Genomic DNA, 19,738 nt, shown 5'->3' with positions numbered 1-19,738 from the left:
CATCTCATCATTTCCTCAGCGTCGTCAGTCGAGCTTAGAAGTTATCTTCGCAAATTCGGAACCTCAATTTGCTGTTTCTTGCTAAATTCCCCCAGTATTTCACATTTCCACACCGCCATGGCCGACAAGGAGAACAAGGAAAAGCCAAAGGTTGATTTGGGCCTGCTGGAGGAAGACGACGAGTTCGAGGAGTTCCCCGCTGAAGGCAAGTAACCTCACTTTACACTATTGTAGGGAATGATGGAGCAAAATTTGACCGAAATTGTTTGTGTTTATTGGAACAGATTGGACGGGCAACAAGGAAGACGAGGAAGAGCTCAGCGTTTGGGAGGACAACTGGGACGATGACAATGTCGAGGATGATTTCAATCAGCAGCTTCGGGCACAGCTTGAAAAGCAGAAATCTAATTGAGTGAAAATGGGAGTGTGATGGATGTTTTTCGAATATAACAAATAAAATACCAGATGTGATTTGACTTGCTATTGATTCTCTACTTCGGGTTCGTCATCCTTCACGGCCACTTTGGTACCAAGGAATCGGTACGCCTCAAACTCGCCAATTTTCTTCCCATCCTTATAGTGGTACGATTCAAAGCAAGCCTGACACACGTAAGCCGGATCGAAAATGTGCTGGTCGCTGTTCTTGACGATGAAGTTGGCCTCACAATGGCCGCAAATGTTGCACGGTATCGATCGAGGGAAGACGTAGGAGTTCAGAATCGGGTATCGCTTCCTTGTTAGTATGTCCGTTGGTGATAGCAATCGACAGTCCGAAATGAGGAATATATGCTCGCAGTTGCCGTGATGCTGGTAGACCTGAAAGATAAAAACGGAATTTAGTTAGGAAATAGTTAAATCATGGCTGCCCAATAGGGTGTGGCCGGGTGATTTTTCGAAAGTTTTCAAAACCAAAAGTTCGTTTGCTTTACTGTATTCCAATCATATTTAAAGAGAAACCTGAAACTGAAAATATAAATATGCAGATGTAGCGCAAGTAATTTAAATGGGATTTTAAAAGTTATGACATTCTATAACATTTCCCAGAAAACGTTAGGCATACTTTAAAGTTTGAAACACTAGTTGAAAATATTTAGGTATTCTGAATATTCTAGCGCTATAAGCTTCAAAATTTCATTTATGAAAATAAGTAGAATATCAAATAATACTAAAAAGTTTAAAATAGATTTCTCTCATATTTTTCATTAAAGTTCTTCTTTTGTTGCAACTTCATTCCAATGAAATTTTCACAGCGCGTCGGACCTAACTTGGATTTCAACATATATTTTAGAATAACTTTTCTATTCACAAAATCAAAGGCAAGGGATAGCACACAAATTACAGTATGGCCCATAAAAATGCGAAAATCGTCAAATCATGTTTTATGGTAATTTTGACATAGAAAATGTGAATGAAACATTAATATTATTTATCACTTGTATTGTTTAATCTATTTAGGCTCAGTTTTTTTGCTTTGGACATGATTTTTATCTGTTACTTTCACCTTACCAGAGAGGAATTGGAAGCATACCTTCAAATTTTATCATGCGAACGTCGAGTTCATTAACTGTGTGATGAAAGCTTCTAAAACACCAACGATGGCGTGAGATTCTTCACAGGCCTTGTCTTTAGCATACGCCCATATCAAATGATAGAATTGGTTCATAGCTGGGTCATTGCCCAAGGAACAATTGGTAGCTTTTAAGATACTTACGTGTTTAATACAAGCTGCATACCAGCAACCATTGCTGAACAAATTTTTAGTTGAATCAATAATTGAATAAAATTAATTTCCGCTTATAAAAAAGCTGGTATTCCACTTGAAGTTTGTGTTTTGAATACGAGCTGAATAAACCTCCGAAAATGCAAATATAGTAGCTTTTGTTCTACAACACATAAGAAGTTTAACAATTGACTGATTAAAAGCTTCTATAGGTTATAGCCATCATTTTAGTAAAATATTGAACATTTGATTAACAACAAATCGTACAGAAGTTTCAGCGTCTTATACTTAAAATGTTGACCAACATGATTAGTAAAACTTAAAAACAATGCGAATAACAGTATATGAGTATGCTTTTATTCAAGCAAAACATATCATGTCTTTTTATGTTATTTTCAAATGTTTCAAATGTTTTTCAAATCAAATCTAAGACATGTAGGCGACTATGGATTAATGAGGGTAAAGGGTTATTGATATCGGAAAAAGTTACTAACCATAACATGTTTAATGATAATCGAAGTATACATAATAATTTAACAATAATTACATGAAAGTGGTTACCCAACTAACAATCCCGAGTCACAAATAAACATACATATTTAATTATTGTTGAATAATGGTGACAGCTGAAAAAATACCCTAAAAGAGCTGAGAAGATGCTATTTGATCCAAATTTAAGACAATGTTCAACATTTGTCATTGGAATGAATAATAGTAGAATCAACACTTATTAAACTTCTCCAAAGAATCTCTGCCGACTTGTCAAGGTTGTTTTACTAATGAGTTGAACAAGTCATTTTTCCTTCTATTAAAGAGCCAATATTCCACCAAACAAATATAATTGTGTACAGGAGACGAACTAACGTTTTGGTTGCTTCGCACTTCAGCTGTTTCCATGCTTAACATGAACATGATTTAAAGCTGAATAGGTATTTTATAAAATCTTAATACAACATAGCTATATCATCCGAACAGTTAATCCAAAGAAGGTCAAAATAACGATTAATAAACGCATTGTTCAGCAACAAATAAGCCTTACAAAAGAGGTCACACCATAGCAAAATTTTCGAAAATTGGACAAAATATTTAAAAATTGCGTTGTATTGCTAATGTATTACAATGTTCTACTTACTATTATTATTATTATTTATCTCTATTTGAGTGGCTTTTCGCCCTTTTCGAATTCGTCACTAACTAACTAATATATAAAAACATATTGTATACAATAATAACTGATGCTTTCTCAATACAATTATTCAATTATGTTTAGAAAATATTTTGAATCAGTCTTCTGATATAGGATTATTTTGAAAAACAAAAAGAGCACATTTAACATACAAATGGTTGAAACATACTTTAATATATGGAAAAGTACGACAAAAACTAAATGAAATAAATGAATTTTAGTATTGTTGGATGAACAATAAAATTAAAGTTTTAACAAGTTAAAACTTATTATGAAATTCGATTAATCATTTCATACTGTTTGTACTTTGTGAATAAACTTTATTTTTGACCAGCATTGACATAAATTGTCTCACTGTGCGCTATAAATAGCCGACTGAATTCAGCTCGCATCAGTACTGAACAGCAGCAGAAGTAATGCGCTTGTTCAGTTGTTGATCGACATAGCACGTGTTGATCAGACATTGTTGAACAGAAGCTCAAGCATGATCAATGTTCAACTACAGAGGTTTATATTGGGCACTGGAAGACTGATATATGAATTCGAGGATGGCGAAGATGGCAAGGTATACCGCTGACGATGGGAAGGTCTCGAGTTTGAATCCAGTATCCGGGTAATTATTCAAAGTGGTTATTAATTCATGGTAAAACTGTACGCTGCAATTGATATATACGATGTTAGCGATTTTTAGTCATTTATTTGTTTTTAATCAATCTTGTGGCAGTTGAATAAAAGCTGAGATAAATGCTTATAAAGCGATTTTGAAGCTGTAGAATAAAGTCAATATACAACGACACGCTTTATAACTTCTCCAAATTTGTGTGAACAACGCCTGAACAAAAGTTTCACATGGAAATAATTAAAATGTTGTTAAACATGGTGCTGAATTAAACTGCAATAATGTTGTTTGTTAAATTAGCGTTGTTAAATCAACAGTCCTTATTAGGCTGAGTGAAACCTGAATAAACATCATTACAATATATGATTACAATCACTAAATGATAAGTAGCCTAATAATTTCGCCAGATTTGCTTGAACAATGTGTGCGCAGCAGCTGTAAAGTAATATAATAAAGCAACTATTCAGTATGTAGTTGTGAAAAATTGCTTAATAAATGATTATAAAATAGGCAAATGTTTCTTGGGTGGAGACTTAAACATATTTTCGTTAAAACGGCTCATATTGGAGAGCTTTGATTGAACCTTCATATAAGTGTGGTAAGCGGCTCCGTTTTGCTCAAAACCTATGAGCTAGTATTGATATAAGTTGTCTCTAACCGAAGGAACAAATTTCACCCTAAAAATCTGTTATAGGCCTCCGTATTTATTTTTTACTAGTGGTCCCGGCAAACTTCGTCTTGCCATCAAGTAGGCTGTTGAAAAACGCTTTTGATCGTCCCATATAAAATGACAGTTGCGTTCGCGCTCGTTTTTTCAATTTTCCCGGTGAATATCCTGGGATTTTTATACACACAAACACGTCGGAACCCTTGACGAACAAAATGGAAAAAGAATCATCCAAATCCGCTGACCCGTTTGTAAGCCATTTCGTGACATACAAACAACATTCCATTTTTATTTATACAGATTCAACTATAACAAAAAATGAAGGCAGATCAAACCTATAAGGCGCAAATGCCTTCAAAACTATGACCCTGGCAAAATATTTTATTGTAATTATAAAAAAACACGTTCTCTAAGAACTCCTCCACCCTCTGATACCAAACAAACTAAAATTTCAACAACAAAGTGTGATTTTTGAAGGTGGAAAGTTTATCACCAAAGTATACGACAATCAGACGCTGTTTCTAGCTTTGGGTGGACAAAACCTTTGAACTTCTTTGCTTTTTTACATTATTTAGGACAGTAAGAAAAATATGAAAAAAAATGTCCTGGAGAGCGAAGTTATGTCAGACTATAGGGGTCGTGCACAAATTACGTCACGATCCAAGGGGGGCGGGTCAAGCCAAGTGTGACAACCCTTACAAAATTTTCGAAGGACTCATACAAAAAACGTGAACAAGGGGGGGGGGGAGGTGGTCAAAAAGTCGGAATTTAGCATGACATAATTTGTGTACCATCCCATACAACAATAATCAGAAATTACATTCACTATCAAAAACAATGAAAATAACGCTTGTATATGGTATATTCACGCTCAAACAATTTTCGCATTTTTTTATGGGCCATACTGTATGTCACGCTAAATTTCAGCTTTTTAACTTCAAAGTCATTGGTTACGAGAGGTTGTGGGTTAAAAACGTTTAGAGTAAAATTTAAAAAAAATGTTAGGGCCGGAGAAAAAAACATTAAAAAAAAGGAAAGCAAAACTGTTCGCACAATAGAGCATTCAAACGTAAACAATAAAAGGACTGACTATAATCCAAATTCCCGGCTTTTCCCGTCTTTTTACCGGTGAATCAAAATTCCCGTCTTTTTCCCGCATTTCACGGTTTGGTGCCCACTCTGCTCTTAGCGAAACATGGCGTACATAAAGCGTTCACATATGTCTTTATTGAGTAGATTGCACTGTATATTTCTTCTAAGTAGAAAGTTGACTGTCGTTCATTGCACTAAACCTGTAGCCCACTTATGGTGGTAAACTCCATCGAAGTTAATACGCCAATCGCGTATTATCCTCGATACTATAGTAAAATCGAGGATAATACGCGATTGGCGTATTAACTTCGATGGAGCTTACCACCATTAATGAAAGACTAATCGAGCTGAGTTTCGAGCTGTCAAATAACATAGAACATAAGAAAAACAGAGCTACCAACATTGATATTTGAGTCTTATGTCAGAAAATGACGTTGGTCTTCGTTTTAGGTGGGCTATAGCCCAACCAGCCCGTTGAGCCCAACTAACAGGAGCCCAATTAAAACGTAGCCCACTTAAAGATAGTGCAACAACCGAAATTCGACTGTATGTATAGTTTTACCTATTTGTATTTTTGTTTGGTATTTGTGTATCGTTTTACTATCTTTGAATTTCAGAAAGCCTTAAATTTTCGCAACCTTTGATTTTGCTGTCAGAAAATCATACTCTTAAAGTGCTTCGTTTAAATCTGCGTTGACAATATTTTTTCCGTGTCATTTCCTCATTTAGAATTGTTTTCTGCGTAAAGCTCAGTACACCCGATTCTGTTTTTTCACGGGGGATGCGTACCGTGCAAAAAAAGTTTTCAGTTCAAAATTTCAAAAACCGTGCAAAAAAGTAAGACTATTTCTCGACGTTTCATGCAAAAATAAGGTTTTGACCGAAAAAAAATGTATGGAAACTTTTTTTGCACGGCCGTGTAAAAAAAATCCGTGCAAAAACAGAATCGGGTGTATGCTGTTCCGCTCAAGAAAAGTAAAAAATTCTGCCCAAGAAATGGTCAAGAAATTTCGTACAGTGAGCTCCATTTGAATTGACATTTATTTTCAACTGCGTACTGCGATCAAAGAAAAATGCTTTTCTTGAGCATTTCTTGCAAGAAATTTCCCACGCATCGAGATATCATTAATCACACCATCTAGATTGAGCTATCGCCGAATGAAAGTGAACCAATACTAAGTCGATAACCATGTTATGCTGGCGAACCGGTTCCGCTTTCCGTTGCCGTTCCGCTATCATTGCGTTTGAGCGTTAACTATTCAACCGAGTTCTACAGTCGTTAATCTAAGAGATATCCAAAGTTCCCACAGAATTTCTCCCAAGAAAACCCAACCAAAATTTCAACGCCATTTCATCTACGGTTATTCCAAAGAATAGATCCAAAAGCTCCTTCAGGGGTTATTCGAGTGAATATATAAGGAAAATTTCAAATAATTCCCCCAATTCGGCCTGTGTTTCATTATTAAGTTTCTTTAGATTTTTTTCTATGAATTTCTCCAGCATTTCATCCAAGGATTACTGAAGGTCATCCAACCATTTTTAATGATATTGAGAAGTTCATTTAAGGTTCCACACAATTTAATACCACAGCAATTTATTTCTATGAAATCCTTCGATTGTAAGAATGATTATTCCTACACAATTTTCTAGTAATTTCGTCATGTGTGTAGGGAATAAAACTAACGGAATCACTTTTTATTATACGCAAACTTATCCTTTATTCACTGTCTAAACCACCGCTTACAGAAGGCACATCCAGTCGCGTTCGTTTCCCTTTTTCTTCTCCCCCCTGAGTTATCTCCTCTTCCATCCTCGCACCAATCTTCATCAGGTCCGTATTCAGGGGACAACCCTACATTGTGTTCCAGGAGATCCTTCGCAATATCCTGCGAGATATTATGATTTTACTTTTTTTTAAATATTTTAGCAATAAACTTGGAAATCTTCTAAAAGCTCTTCAAGAGTATGTATTCCTGAAAATCCTCTTTCATCAAGGGTGACCTAAGAAATTACATAAGTAACTGTAACAAAAGATACCCGTAAATTTGCTTTAAGGCCCAAATGCAATCATAGCGGAACGGCAACGGAAACCGGAACCGGTCCGCCAGCATGAATCACACCATCTCGACTGAGCTGTCAACGAATGAAAGTGAACAAACGCTGAGTCGACTAGCATGCTATAGTTCATGCTGGCGAACCGTACCGCTTTCCGTTGCCGTTCCGCTATCATTGCGTTTGAGCCTTTAGGAATGCGTCATGAATTTTCTCAAAAATCTCTTAGCTTTCTGCACTTAAAATAATCCACACGTCAAGCTTACGTGGAAACATACGTAGTATTTTTCCATCGCACTTTTCACGTAGGCTTTACGTGAATCATAGGTGACACAGAATGAACTCCTGTACTGATGAACTTTTTCCGTTCTACTAAAGATTCACGAAGCAGCTACGTGAATTATTAGTACCTTTTACAAAGCATTACATTGGATTGTAGATGTTTTCCTAGTGAATATTACTGAAACTTTGAATAGTAGCAATGTTTGTTTCGGAATTATTTTTCTCTGTTGCAATGTTGTTTTTTGTTGTTGTTGATAAAAATATGTTATTGAAACACTATCACTTTCAAATATTTATTACAATTTGTCGATACATATTATCTCTAGTTGTATGATGAGTATAAACTTGCGGAGCCATGTTGAGAATTCGAGTATCCTAGGTGAATCGTTATAAAGCAAACAGCGGGTGCAATCCGATGAAAATCGTCCTTTACCTAATAAAGAAGACAAACAAATCTATACATAAACGTCTTGCTCAAAGCTTACCATGAACTTAATTTATCAATTATTACCTCTTTTATGTTTATGCATTATGCATTTTTGTTGTCAACATTAGAAATTTTCACACTTAGCGCCAGCCCGTTCTTTTCACACTTAGTACAAAACAAACTGAATGAAGAAATCGAAGCTGTCAAAATGAACCTGAGAGCATCGAGAGCATACGTTATTCCACACCAGATTTCGTTTTCAGTTCACCTGACGCATGAATACCATACAATGAACTTGGAAAGTAGGTACGTGTTTTTCCACTTAAGGTCTACAGGTAGATTCGATGCAAGATACCGGTGTTTAATTTCACATTCATTCGTTGTCCGGTAGTAATTACCTTCGACAGGTAAACTTGACGGAATGAACATGTTTTGGCGCTTACGTGTTTTTTTCACGTAGCAATGATGTTTGGATTTTTTTTGAGTGTGGGAAATTTCATTCAAATTTCCTTGGAGAAAACTCCTGGAAGAATGCTTGAGAAAAAAGTTTTGAAAACTTTCTTGAGAAATCTATTAGAATTAATAGAGGAATTTCCGAAGAAATCCTATGAGCAATCTCTGAAGTAATTCCTGATAGTATCCTCAGAGAAATTCGTAGTCAGAATCTTATAAAAATTCTAAAGAACAATTTTGTAGAAAATCCTGAGAAATCCTTGGAGACATTTGAAGAAGTTTCAGGTTGAATATTACAACATGTTTTGAATGGGAGTCTTAGAGGATGTTTTAGAAAAACTGATTGAACGGATAAAATTCTCGAGGACTAAGGGCTTTTTCAAAAAATATCTGAAACAATATGTGAAAGAATTTTTGATGAAAGCCTTGAGGTATTTGTTGTGATATTTTATGGAAAAATCCCGGTTCTATTTTGAGATATCCAATTCCAATTCCTTAGAAAAATTTATGAAGAGTGAAAATTTCAAATATGGATATTAATCCATCCCTATCCCTCTCGTAATGTCGTCGCAATACATCAATGAATGATTGTCATTTACTGGCATTTACCAGATATGTTTGTATGTCGTCGTAATGCCACAAAAAATTTAAAAAAAAGTTTTCAAAATATTTTTATTTTGTCCTTGTTCCTGTTAGGTTTTTTTTTTTTTTCGTCAATGAATAGTAGACTACATGTTTGCTTAATTCTATGTACTATTATATCTTAAGGAATTAAAATATTGTCTTAGCTTTGTTCGCGACATGGTCAGATCAATTTATGTGCAATGCTGATTATAAAGAGACATCATTCGATTCATTGTGCCGAATTTTTAGTTATAGTTTTTTTCGATGATTATTTAATGCAAACAAATTCCGATTTCTTAACTGTCTAGCGGGCGTGTAGGAATACAAACATGATAAAAGATTGGTGGAATCAATACGGTGCGATACAATATCATTGACAAATGAAATCATGGCTATTTCGCGACGCTCATTTAAGGTTTGAATATCGATAAGCATGCATCGAGCCTCGTATGATGGCAGTGGAAACGTTGTCCAGCCTAATTTGCGTAAGGCATATAAAAGAAATTGCTTCTGTACTGATTCGATTCTATCACCATGTGTTTTTATATGTAGAGACCACACAATACTACAATATTCTAGAACTAATCTTACATAAGCAATGTACAAGGTTTTAATCGTATATGGATCCCGAAAATTGTAAGTAAAACGCTTAATAAAGCTCAACATATTGGTAGCTTTATGGATAATCGTATTATAATGATCAGTAAAGGTAAGTTTAGAATCTAATATGACACCTAAATCTCTCATCTTATCGCACTTTTGAACAATATGATTTCCTAAAGGGACAGTAATCTGTGGTGTATTCCGTTTTCTGCTATATGTGATTAAATTACATTTTTTGACGTTTAATTGAAGTAAGCTTTTGCTACACCATTTATAAAATATACTTATTTCATTCAGATAAATGTCGCTATCGTTGTTGCTATTGATTTCCATATAAAGTTTCATATCGTCGGCATAAATAAGAACTTTAAGATGTTTAAGCACATATGAGATATCATTAACAAATAATATAAATAACAATGGACCTAAAAGCGAACCTTGGAGAACTCCTGATGTAACGTGAACAGGTTTAGACATTTTTCCCTCAAATCTAACTATTTGTTGGCGATCTGTTAAATACGATTCAATCCAGTTGAGGAGTCTCATCGCAATTCCCATTTTATTGAGCTTGAAAATCAACATAGGAATGTCTAGTCTGTCAAATGCCTTACTAAAATCGGTGTAAAGTGCTTCGACGTGGTTACCTCTATCCATTGCATTCAAAGTGTAATTTACAAATTCCAAAAGGTTTGTTGTAGTAGAACGACCTTTATAGAAACCATGTTGTGTATTCGTTATTCTATGTTTTATTTGGCTAAACACATTTTTATTTCTAATTGATTCAAATAGTTTTGGAATGGATGAAATAATAGCAATTCCACGATAATTTCGAACATCAGATTTTCTACCAGACTTGTAAATGGGTATGAGATACGATCTTTTCCATTTTTTTGGAAATCTGCCCATTTCAAGTGACTTGTTGAATAGCCAAAATAATGGTGCTGTAAATTCATTAGCTAAGTTTTTCAGTAAAATAGGTGGGATTCCGTCTGGCCCTGATCCTTTGGTGGAATCTAAATTCTTCAGACCTGTTAAAATGTCCTGTACCAGTATTTGACTAACACCGATATCGCTTGTAAACTTTCTCGAGATTTTTGTTGCCTGTAAATTTTATGAGCCTTTTGCTTACGATTTTTTAAATTAGTTATTTGCTTATTAATCCAAACAGGATTTTTCGACTTATTTCTACGACGTCTCCGCAATAGTGGAACTTCCATCTGAATAATTTCCGAAATTGAATAAAAATCCGTCACTGCACTTTCTAAATCTCCTTGGTTTTTCAAAACGGATTGCCAATCTATTCTATTTAATTTTTGTTTAATTCCGTTCCGTCATAATTAGCGTTTTTATAATCAAAGAAATTCTCAAAGTCACAGTTGTCAGAATTGTGATTATTGTGAACAAAATTGAGTACTCAATAGCTGTGTGAAATGCTTCATTTTTCCATAGTGGAGAAAGAGATTCATTCACACAGAAATCATCCATAATGTTTGAGAATAAGAAGTCCAAATAACAGTTTTGCCGATTTTTCACATGATTTATTTGATTTAAACCTAAAAATGCAGCTTTGTCAAAAATAAATTGTAATGATTCGTTTTCACCGGCAACCGGAAGCAGAATGTTTTCGTTTTCGGAATCACGAATAAAATCAGCATTACGCTGATTGAAGTCGCCATTTTTGATTACTGCTTTGTCTCTTTTCGGTCTTTTTTTTGATTACTTTTTTTATTTTTCTATTAACGAGATTTTTAACCCTGTGCTAGTTAATCTCGGGACCAGCGGCTTTACTTCCCTTCCGAATCTCTTCTTTTTTTTTCTGGGAAAAGGTTTCTAAATTCCATATTTTCAAGAAACTCATTTAAACTGGTATTTAAACAACTTTAAATTCAAAATTTCGAACAATCATGATTAATTAAGAACTTTTTCGAATGAAATGCAAAAAAAATATCATTTATTTATATTACCATAGTTCTCGCATAACTTATGATCTCGCCCTAAAAACCATTGGTAACCATATGTGTAGCTCGTTGTTTCTAAGCGTTTAAATGGAGTTTCATGTTATTTAGCAACGATATGGTGAAGAAAGGATCATTCCATATCTGCCAGTAGTGTTGGTTTAAATGCTTAATAATCCCTTTGCTCAGAAACAACACACGTGCTACACACGTGGTTACCAATGCGGCTTCTAGAGCGTTATCCCAGATGATGCGAGAGTTAAATGTTATACCACAGACAAATATACTTAACAGCTAAAACATAGTCACGCGAACATATACGCCCAAAGCTAAACATACACACTTATAAGTGTAATTTATAAATTATTTTACGAATTCCTGTGAAATCTCAACAGCTGAACAGTTCGCTGAAATAGATTAACGGAGTACGGTAAATTTTTACAGTATTCGGTAAAAAATCACCGTTATCCGTTAAATTCCGACGAAACACGGTGTTTTATTTCACCGAACTGTTCAGCTGTTGAGATTACGGTGAAATTCACCGTAGTGTGTTTAGTGTGTACTTTATTTGGCCAACCGCGAACTAGGTGGCGGTAGTGAGCATACGTCAAACTCGAACAAAAGAGATGTGAGCGCCACGAGTGGCGCGTCGGACATCTACCAAATACAGTCAACTTTCGTTCGTTGCACTAAACCCGTGGCCCGATTAGTGAAAGACTTTCACTAATCGGGCTAAGATTTGAGCTGTCAAAACACCGATTACAATAGAAATTCAGGGCTACCAACATTCACAAATTGCGGTTTATGTCAGAAAGTGACACTTGCCTTCGTTTTAGGTGGGCTATAGCCCACTTAACGGGAGCCCAATTAAAACGAAGTGCAATTAAACGTAGTGCAACGAACGAAATTCGACTGTATTAGAATTGGGCGCTATTCTGCTGTGCGATTCAAATAGTTAGAGTGTTACGTCTGTTTGTCTGTGGCTTTGGTATTGTTATCATCTGCATATTGTAATATGGTCTTATCCACAGGTGTACTAAACTAGCTCGATCGAAGAATGTTGACACTAGAGCGGGTCCAGATCACGTGGGGATCATACGGGAGCGTGCCCCGCTCAAGTGTCACAATTCTTGAAACGAGTGAATTTAGTACGCCGATGGATTAGATATTAGATATTGGAATAGTTTGTTTAGAAGTGTATAAATAGCTATTAAATCGAAAACACTTTAACATTTGTCATTAATTTGTTTTAGGCATAAACAATTAGAGTATTTCTTGAACCTGGAATTATTTTTATAAAACCAGGAAATATCAGGGAATTTCATTTCGGTGAACGAATAGACACCCTGAATTAACACCATAATGCCTACCTTCTCATATATCTGTAAACAACTTTATACGAAGTTTTGAATAAACATGTTTAACTAGGTAATTTTAAAATTTTGAAATAGGTATACACTTTTCTGGGGAATGGTTCATTCCTGTTCATTCTAGGGAATGTTAGAGAATCGAAAACAGTGACTTTAGTAGAAACGCTTTCAAAAATGAGAAGTCCCTTCAGAATTTAGGCTGATACAAATATTAAATTTCTTTTATGTCTGAGACCACTTGGATGGTTCGATGGGGGGGGGGGATACAAATAAATAAGGAACAAAATAAATAATGAAAAAAAGTTATTTTTCCGAATTTTTATTTTTAACGATAGTTGTTAAACTTTTTTTAAAAACGTCCTCTGGATCGTTATTTTACTTGTTTTTTACTTTAAAAATTGAAAAAACCTAACTGATGTCATTTTTTTTTCTCCCCTTCAAAATTTTTGAAGGGAGGGGGGGGGGGGCTGACATAAAAGAAAATTAATATTTGTATCAGCCTTATGAAGCCATAAAAGTGACCACAAAGTAACACTGAGCTGCTATCACACTTTGAAGGAGCGTGCACGCTTTTGTGACGGTCTAACGTGAGATGTTATCAGCAATAACTATTTTTTTATAAGTTTTTGAAAGTGCGCACCATTGGTGCATACACTGTAACTCATTGTAAAATCAACCCCCCTCCCCCTTCCTAGAGCAATTATCATGGTTCGTCACTGACCTGCGGATATCCCAATCGGAACCTCAGCTCGTCGAATCTCGTTTCTTCCATTTTCCTGCACTTCAATTCCCCAACACACTTCTGCCGCTCGGCCCACTTCCGAATCACCTCCGAGTAGTCCATATTGCGGTCGTTCCTCATGTCGTTGTAGAACGTGTCGTGAATGAAGAAGAATCCCGGATTCGCTTCATCCTGCAGCCGTTTCCGTTCCGGTTGGTGCGGATTATCACTGATGTCGAAAAACGGGCCTGAATCGCAATGACAGTATACTTTGTCTCTAAGCTCGGCTAGGGTTTGAGAACCGATCACGTAAAACTCCTGATGGAACTTCGGATGGCCAAGTCGGACACCGGTTTTGTACTTGAAAGGTTCGTAGAAGCGAATCTGTAGGAGCATTTCTGAGAATGGATCCAAGTCGGGATCCTCTAGCGGCGGGCTTTCCGTGTATTTGTGCTTGTTGTAGCGAATTCTGGTGTCCAGATTCTTGCGGATTCTTCCGGTAATACGCAAGGCATTTTGCACGCAGCGGAACTTTCGCGCCTTCTCCGGCACTTCAATCTGTTTCTGAACGGCCAGCACTCGGGACGGATGGAAAGGAACGACGCGCATATCTTTGGTACTGGAAAGGTTCAAGTCCAGGTCGATGGACTGCAGGAGATCGTTGAACTGGTTATTCGAACCAGTGAATCCGATTGCCTCAGCGATGTCCTCTTCGGCAAAAGGCACCCTAGGCATCAAATTGGGCGGGAGGAGCTCTTGTCGGAATTCAGCGAAGGCTTGCCGAACCGAAATGATTTGATCGTTTTTTGGCTTGTAGATTTGCTCCATTTTTGATGGAAGAAATTGATTTAAACTAACTATTTTATGAGAAATTGGCAAAACTTTGTAATCTTGTTTGTAATCTCCGACTCTGTTATTTTGTAAACAAAAATCTTATCACGCTAAGAATAAATCACAGAACGCTTTTGTCAATGATAATTTGGAATCTCTCCGTATATTAAAATGTATACTTTCAATTTAGCGTGCCAAAAAACATCGCAGACACCGGACTAACGTTTGACGTTTATAAATCAGAATCGGTGCTGCTAAAGTCGTGTGAAGACGTGCGTGTTTCTTTAGCAAGATACAAGTTCGTTTTTCTACGGGAAAATCGCCGCGTCTGGACAATAATGGATCCGCTTGAGGAAAGCTACAGTGCGTTTGAGTGTCGGGTGTGCGAATCGAAGGATTTCCTCATGAACATATTCGTGAATGAGGAGCACAAAATTGCGGAAAAACTTTGTTATTGTGCCTCGATTCAGGTAAGCGAAAACTACCCCGCTGAAAAATATATGCATTGGTGTGCCATTAGCGTACTGCACCTATTATGGGCCCATTCACAAATTTCATAACGCTGAATAGGGTTGGGTGAGTGTCCTCGTTATGTTACAGCTCATACAAAATTTTTAAAAATCCTATATACGAGGGGGTGGGTCGGTGTTGAAATTAGCCATTTTTGGCGTTATGAAATTTGTTAATGAACCCTTATTGTTGAATTCTCTGTCAAACTCGTTCAAATCTACTCGAAAGTGAGTTGAATTCGACTCACTAAGGAACAAAGTGGAACTGCTGAAAAGCGACTGTTACTAATTTTAGAGTATTTAAATTGCTCATTTGTATCGTCGCAGTGCCGATAAAAATCCTTTAATCTCGCATAACATATGATCTCACCATAAAAGCCATTGGTAACCATGGGTGTAGCTCGTTGTTTCTGAGCATTTGAATGGTTGTACACGTTATTTAACAACACTATAGTGAAAAAAGGATCATTTTCTACCTGCCAGTGATGTTTGTTTTGAGGCTTATTCATTTATTTGCTCAGAAACAACGAGCTACACACGCGGTTACCAGTGGCTTTTAGGGCGTTATTCCAGAGTATGCGAGAAATGTTGCAGATTTAGCAAATTTGGAACATTCGCGTCCTTGGGGGCCGTCCATTAATTATTTAAGGGGTTATGGGGGAAAAGGGGTTTGAGATTTCTTACGCGCCATGCAATTCATTTTAGAATTTCATACAAAAAATCTTACCATGAGGAAAGGGGGGTTTGAAAAATCTCAAAAATTGTCTTATGTAATGGGTCCTAAAATTGTAAATGAAATCTTGTTTTTGTTTATCAATACGAAAGAGCATGTTACTGCAACTACTGTTGCAATTTTTCCCGCTCAAATAACGGCTACATCGCATTTAAACTTTAATTTAAAAAACGGGTTCAAATTTGAACCTTGACACTTTTGATCATGTTTGACGTTCGCTTAGTCGACAAAAATGCCACAGGGGTTTCAGTTTTAACACTGGGGTTGTTCCTGTCTGATATGAGCCTATGCATGCTATAAAACGTTTGACTTTTACTATGCGCGCTGTTTTCAAGTTGCCCGTGAGAGAAAGCGAGACAGCACCAACACACGGCGCACAGTAAAAGTCAAAAGAACAAAAGAATTTATGGCACATGAGGCTCATGAGCCTCTGTACGTGCCATAAATTCCTTTGTTCTTCTGACTTTTACTGTGCGCCGTGCACGGTTAAAAAAATATATGCTAAGCAGCGTAAAGATCATACTAAAACCATATTTGGTCTATTCACTCCTGGACATGCATATTTCAACATTATGATTTGCTAGTATAAATGACAATTATGTATGAGCATGCTTATTATGTAATTATTAACGTCATGCATAAAACGGTATTATTCATCATTTCCATTTAAAAGTTTTGTGTTTATATTATTTATTTATTTTTATTAATAATAAATGAAACGCAAATATGTGATGAATAACAATTTAATAAAAACAATATACTACATCTGTTACTAAAGTGAAACTTCTATTCTATTTTGGCGATATTCCCGTAGAATCCGTGCAAACTCAAACATGTCCAACAGTTTATCCATGCCGAACCAAGAACAACGTCGCACATCGTACGGATCCGATTCGGAGTAGCGGGACACAACACAATCGTCTGATTCTTTGCGGAACAGTTTCTCACTATTAAATTACCATTGATTCTAGTTGCTTGGTGTTGATAGGGTGCCAGCAAAGATCCTGGAATACCGTTTCCAGATCGAAAAATGGAGGCTTCCGCGATGCGCTCTAAGCCGAGGCCAAACAGAACGTGCTTGTTTTCTGGGGGAAAAGTAATGTCGTAATTTTCGAATACATGGAACGCTTGCTGAAAAACTTACCGTGAATAGTACATGATTATTTGAATGTAATTTATCTTGAAATTGAGCTTATGAAAACACAGGTGAAAATTGGCAATTTTTGCAATGGCTTTCGTTCCGTACTAGGTAGAGAAAATTACTAGCAAATTTTACAAAGTCGCCAGAATAATATCTGCTTTGCTTTATGCACAGCTGATTATTGTGGAATTTGCCATTATAATCCAAAGAGGATTGCCCAACGATGCCGATACTTACAGCACGATGATGCTTCCACGTCTTACCGGGTCTGTGGTCCAAAGGAGAAAGAGGAAGACTTGAGCTTCTGCGTGCATACGTTATTAGTGTGCGTGTGTTGACAGTGAATGCCAATTGACAGTAAACCGAGGGGTACACGTACTATCGAATATATACAATAATAATGTACCCCACATCCCACTCCTTCTCTAAAAAAAAAAAAAACCCCAAGGTCCAGGAAAAATAATATTAATTTAGGGTGAGAAATTGCCGACTCAACGATCAACTTTGGTCACATTCTCAACCAAGTTTATAATTGCAATTATGTTCTAGCAATAGTTGGGCTATGAATAACATTTTGCCTACCGTAATATAAAATTCACTATCCCAGTAACCAGTCCATATAATTTTAATAATAGACGTTTTTCTTCTTGCATAAAAAATTTCCGTTCTAACGCCGAACATCGTGATGCTTTTTATCCATGACTGTTTTTCCCGACACAGCTGCAAAGACATTTATCTCTTTAACACTTAAAAAAAATCCTGTCAGAAAATGTCATTCGTCTTATGTGTCTTAAGCGACAAATCCACAAACGTCCTGAATATGACTACTTTGCACTCAAATTGATTCCTCCGAGCGATAATCTTAACTTGGCTTTGTATAGCTCTAAGTGGGTATTGTGCTCTGCAAGAAAAATCCACGGAATGCGATTATCGAAAATGTCGATATACCGTCGCAGTGATATTAAAAATAATTAAACGTTTCAGATTTAGCAAATTTGGAACATTCGCGTCCTTGAAGAACGAATCAATCCTAGCCTACTTACATTTTGACGTTGCCTTTTAATTGCGCGCATATTATCTGCGAGTTACCGCCGCCTCCGGATGTGGATTTGAAATCAGCACCGTTTACGTTTGATAGCACCGAGAAATTTCAGTGCAAAGCTTTTTTTTACCGAGCGTTAGCTTTTCAAGTATCCCTCATGGGTTAAAAGAACTTTAATTTGGTCTAAATACAAGCAATCTAAATTTGGTATCTCGCACGAACTTTTGACAACATTGTCACAGGTAAACTACCCAAATGCAGGCAAGAAACTAGAGGCACTTTACTAATGATTTGGGGTTTTACGAGCAACAACATGACTTCTGCAAAATGCTTATAGTTTCTCTTCACTACGGTAGTGTAGAAACAAATTCCCATCTGGTAACTTTATGTACAATTTTGATTCGAATTCCAAGCCCTTAATGCGTATCTTCTTCTACTACTTCTTCTTCTTGACATTACGTCCTCATTGGGACAGAGCCTGCTTCTCACCTTAGTATTCAATGAGCACATCCATAGTTATTAACTGAGAACTTTCATTGTCACAGTTGCCATTTCCGCATTCGTATTTCGTGTGGCAGTTACGATGATACTTCATGCCCAGGGAAGTCAAGGTAATTTCCATTATGAAAAGATCCTGAACCGAGCGGGAGTCCAACCCAGACACCTTCAGCTTATCATTGTTTTATAGTCGCGGTCTCTAATTAATCGGCCAAAGAAGACCCTTAAGACTTATAGTAACATTAAATGCACAATATAAATATGAAGCAATCAAAAGTGATGAAAATTAAATTTGCTATTGTTCCTATAAAAATAATGTTTTATCATACTCTTATGTTTACCCAAAAGAGTGAAATAATATCGTGAACACCGTGATTCAAATATTGAACAGCATGAATTATTCAAATTTAAATTTTACTGCAAATAAATTCATCTGAGCTAGCTATTATGAGCTTGAACTATATAAACGTTAAAACTGCTAGAGTCTAAATTAGCGTTAGGAGCGATTAAACTAAGATGCACATCCGTTTCTGTAAGTTTATTGGAACATTTCAGTGAAATGTTTCAACGACATCTACATACAAAACTTAGGTCTTTTCAATATTTGAGACAAAACGAGACAAAGTCCCATGAATGAAACATAACTGATCAACTTAATATCAAGTACAGATTACCGACAGATATATCCATACGATATGTCTAGTATAGTTATATACTCTTCAGGACACACCACAAACCCTTCCATACATTTTTAACTACTGATCTGCTAGATCTGGTTTCCAGGTGAATAATGAACTTTAAGGTAACTCTTTTGGTCACGTCTGTAGGCTTTCACTAGTCTTGAAATTCATTGTGCCTTTTTCCTCAATTTTTCTAACTGCCTATCGCTCAACTAGTGCGCAACGCATGTATTACCATACATTAAGCTTTCATTTCATTCAATGCACAGCGTACTGACAATTGACGCTTTGTTACAACGCCGCATTTCGCCAAGAGTCCCATCTCGCGCCAAACGTACTTCTGATACGGCCGATCAGATTGCTGGCTTACCAATACCAGCTATTGACTTGTTTATAATCCCACGAAGCTTTGCTCACCCCAGTAAGCACTTCGAAAGATTTGTGTTTTTCTGCTCGATTTCATCAAGGTCTTCTAAAATGTTGCCATCCATGGCAGATTGTTAGAGCGTCCCCTCTTGTGAAACACAACATCT

At 36.4% G+C, this 19,738-nt stretch overlaps 2 protein-coding genes across 4 annotated transcripts in view; one reads left to right on the top strand and one right to left on the bottom strand.

The window, feature by feature from the left end:
* Positions 1-466: 466 nt before the first annotated feature.
* Positions 467-14,705, bottom strand: LOC5573565 (snRNA-activating protein complex subunit 3). Its single transcript, XM_001654647.2, has 2 exons — positions 13,772-14,705; positions 467-816 (listed from the first exon to the last, which is right to left on the bottom strand). Exons 1-2 carry the CDS (start codon positions 14,597-14,599, stop codon positions 481-483), a joined length of 1,164 nt encoding a protein of 387 aa, XP_001654697.2. The 5' UTR covers positions 14,600-14,705; the 3' UTR covers positions 467-480.
* A 117-nt stretch (positions 14,706-14,822) lies between these two features.
* LOC110677948 (zinc finger protein OZF-like) overlaps positions 14,823-19,738 on the top strand; it is a 37,309-nt gene continuing 32,393 nt past the window's right edge. For all 3 annotated transcript variants that reach the window (XM_021850023.1, XM_021850025.1, XM_021850024.1), the window contains exon 1: positions 14,823-15,072. In XM_021850023.1, the coding sequence (XP_021705715.1) occupies positions 14,941-15,072 (132 nt within the window). In that variant the 5' untranslated portion in view covers positions 14,823-14,940. The remainder of the gene's footprint in view (positions 15,073-19,738) is intronic.

This window comes from Aedes aegypti, chromosome 3 (genome assembly GCF_002204515.2).
Source record: "Aedes aegypti strain LVP_AGWG chromosome 3, AaegL5.0 Primary Assembly, whole genome shotgun sequence".
In the NCBI taxonomy this organism is placed as follows: Eukaryota; Metazoa; Arthropoda; class Insecta; order Diptera; family Culicidae; genus Aedes; species Aedes aegypti.
This window is presented reverse-complemented; position numbering and strand designations above follow the sequence as displayed.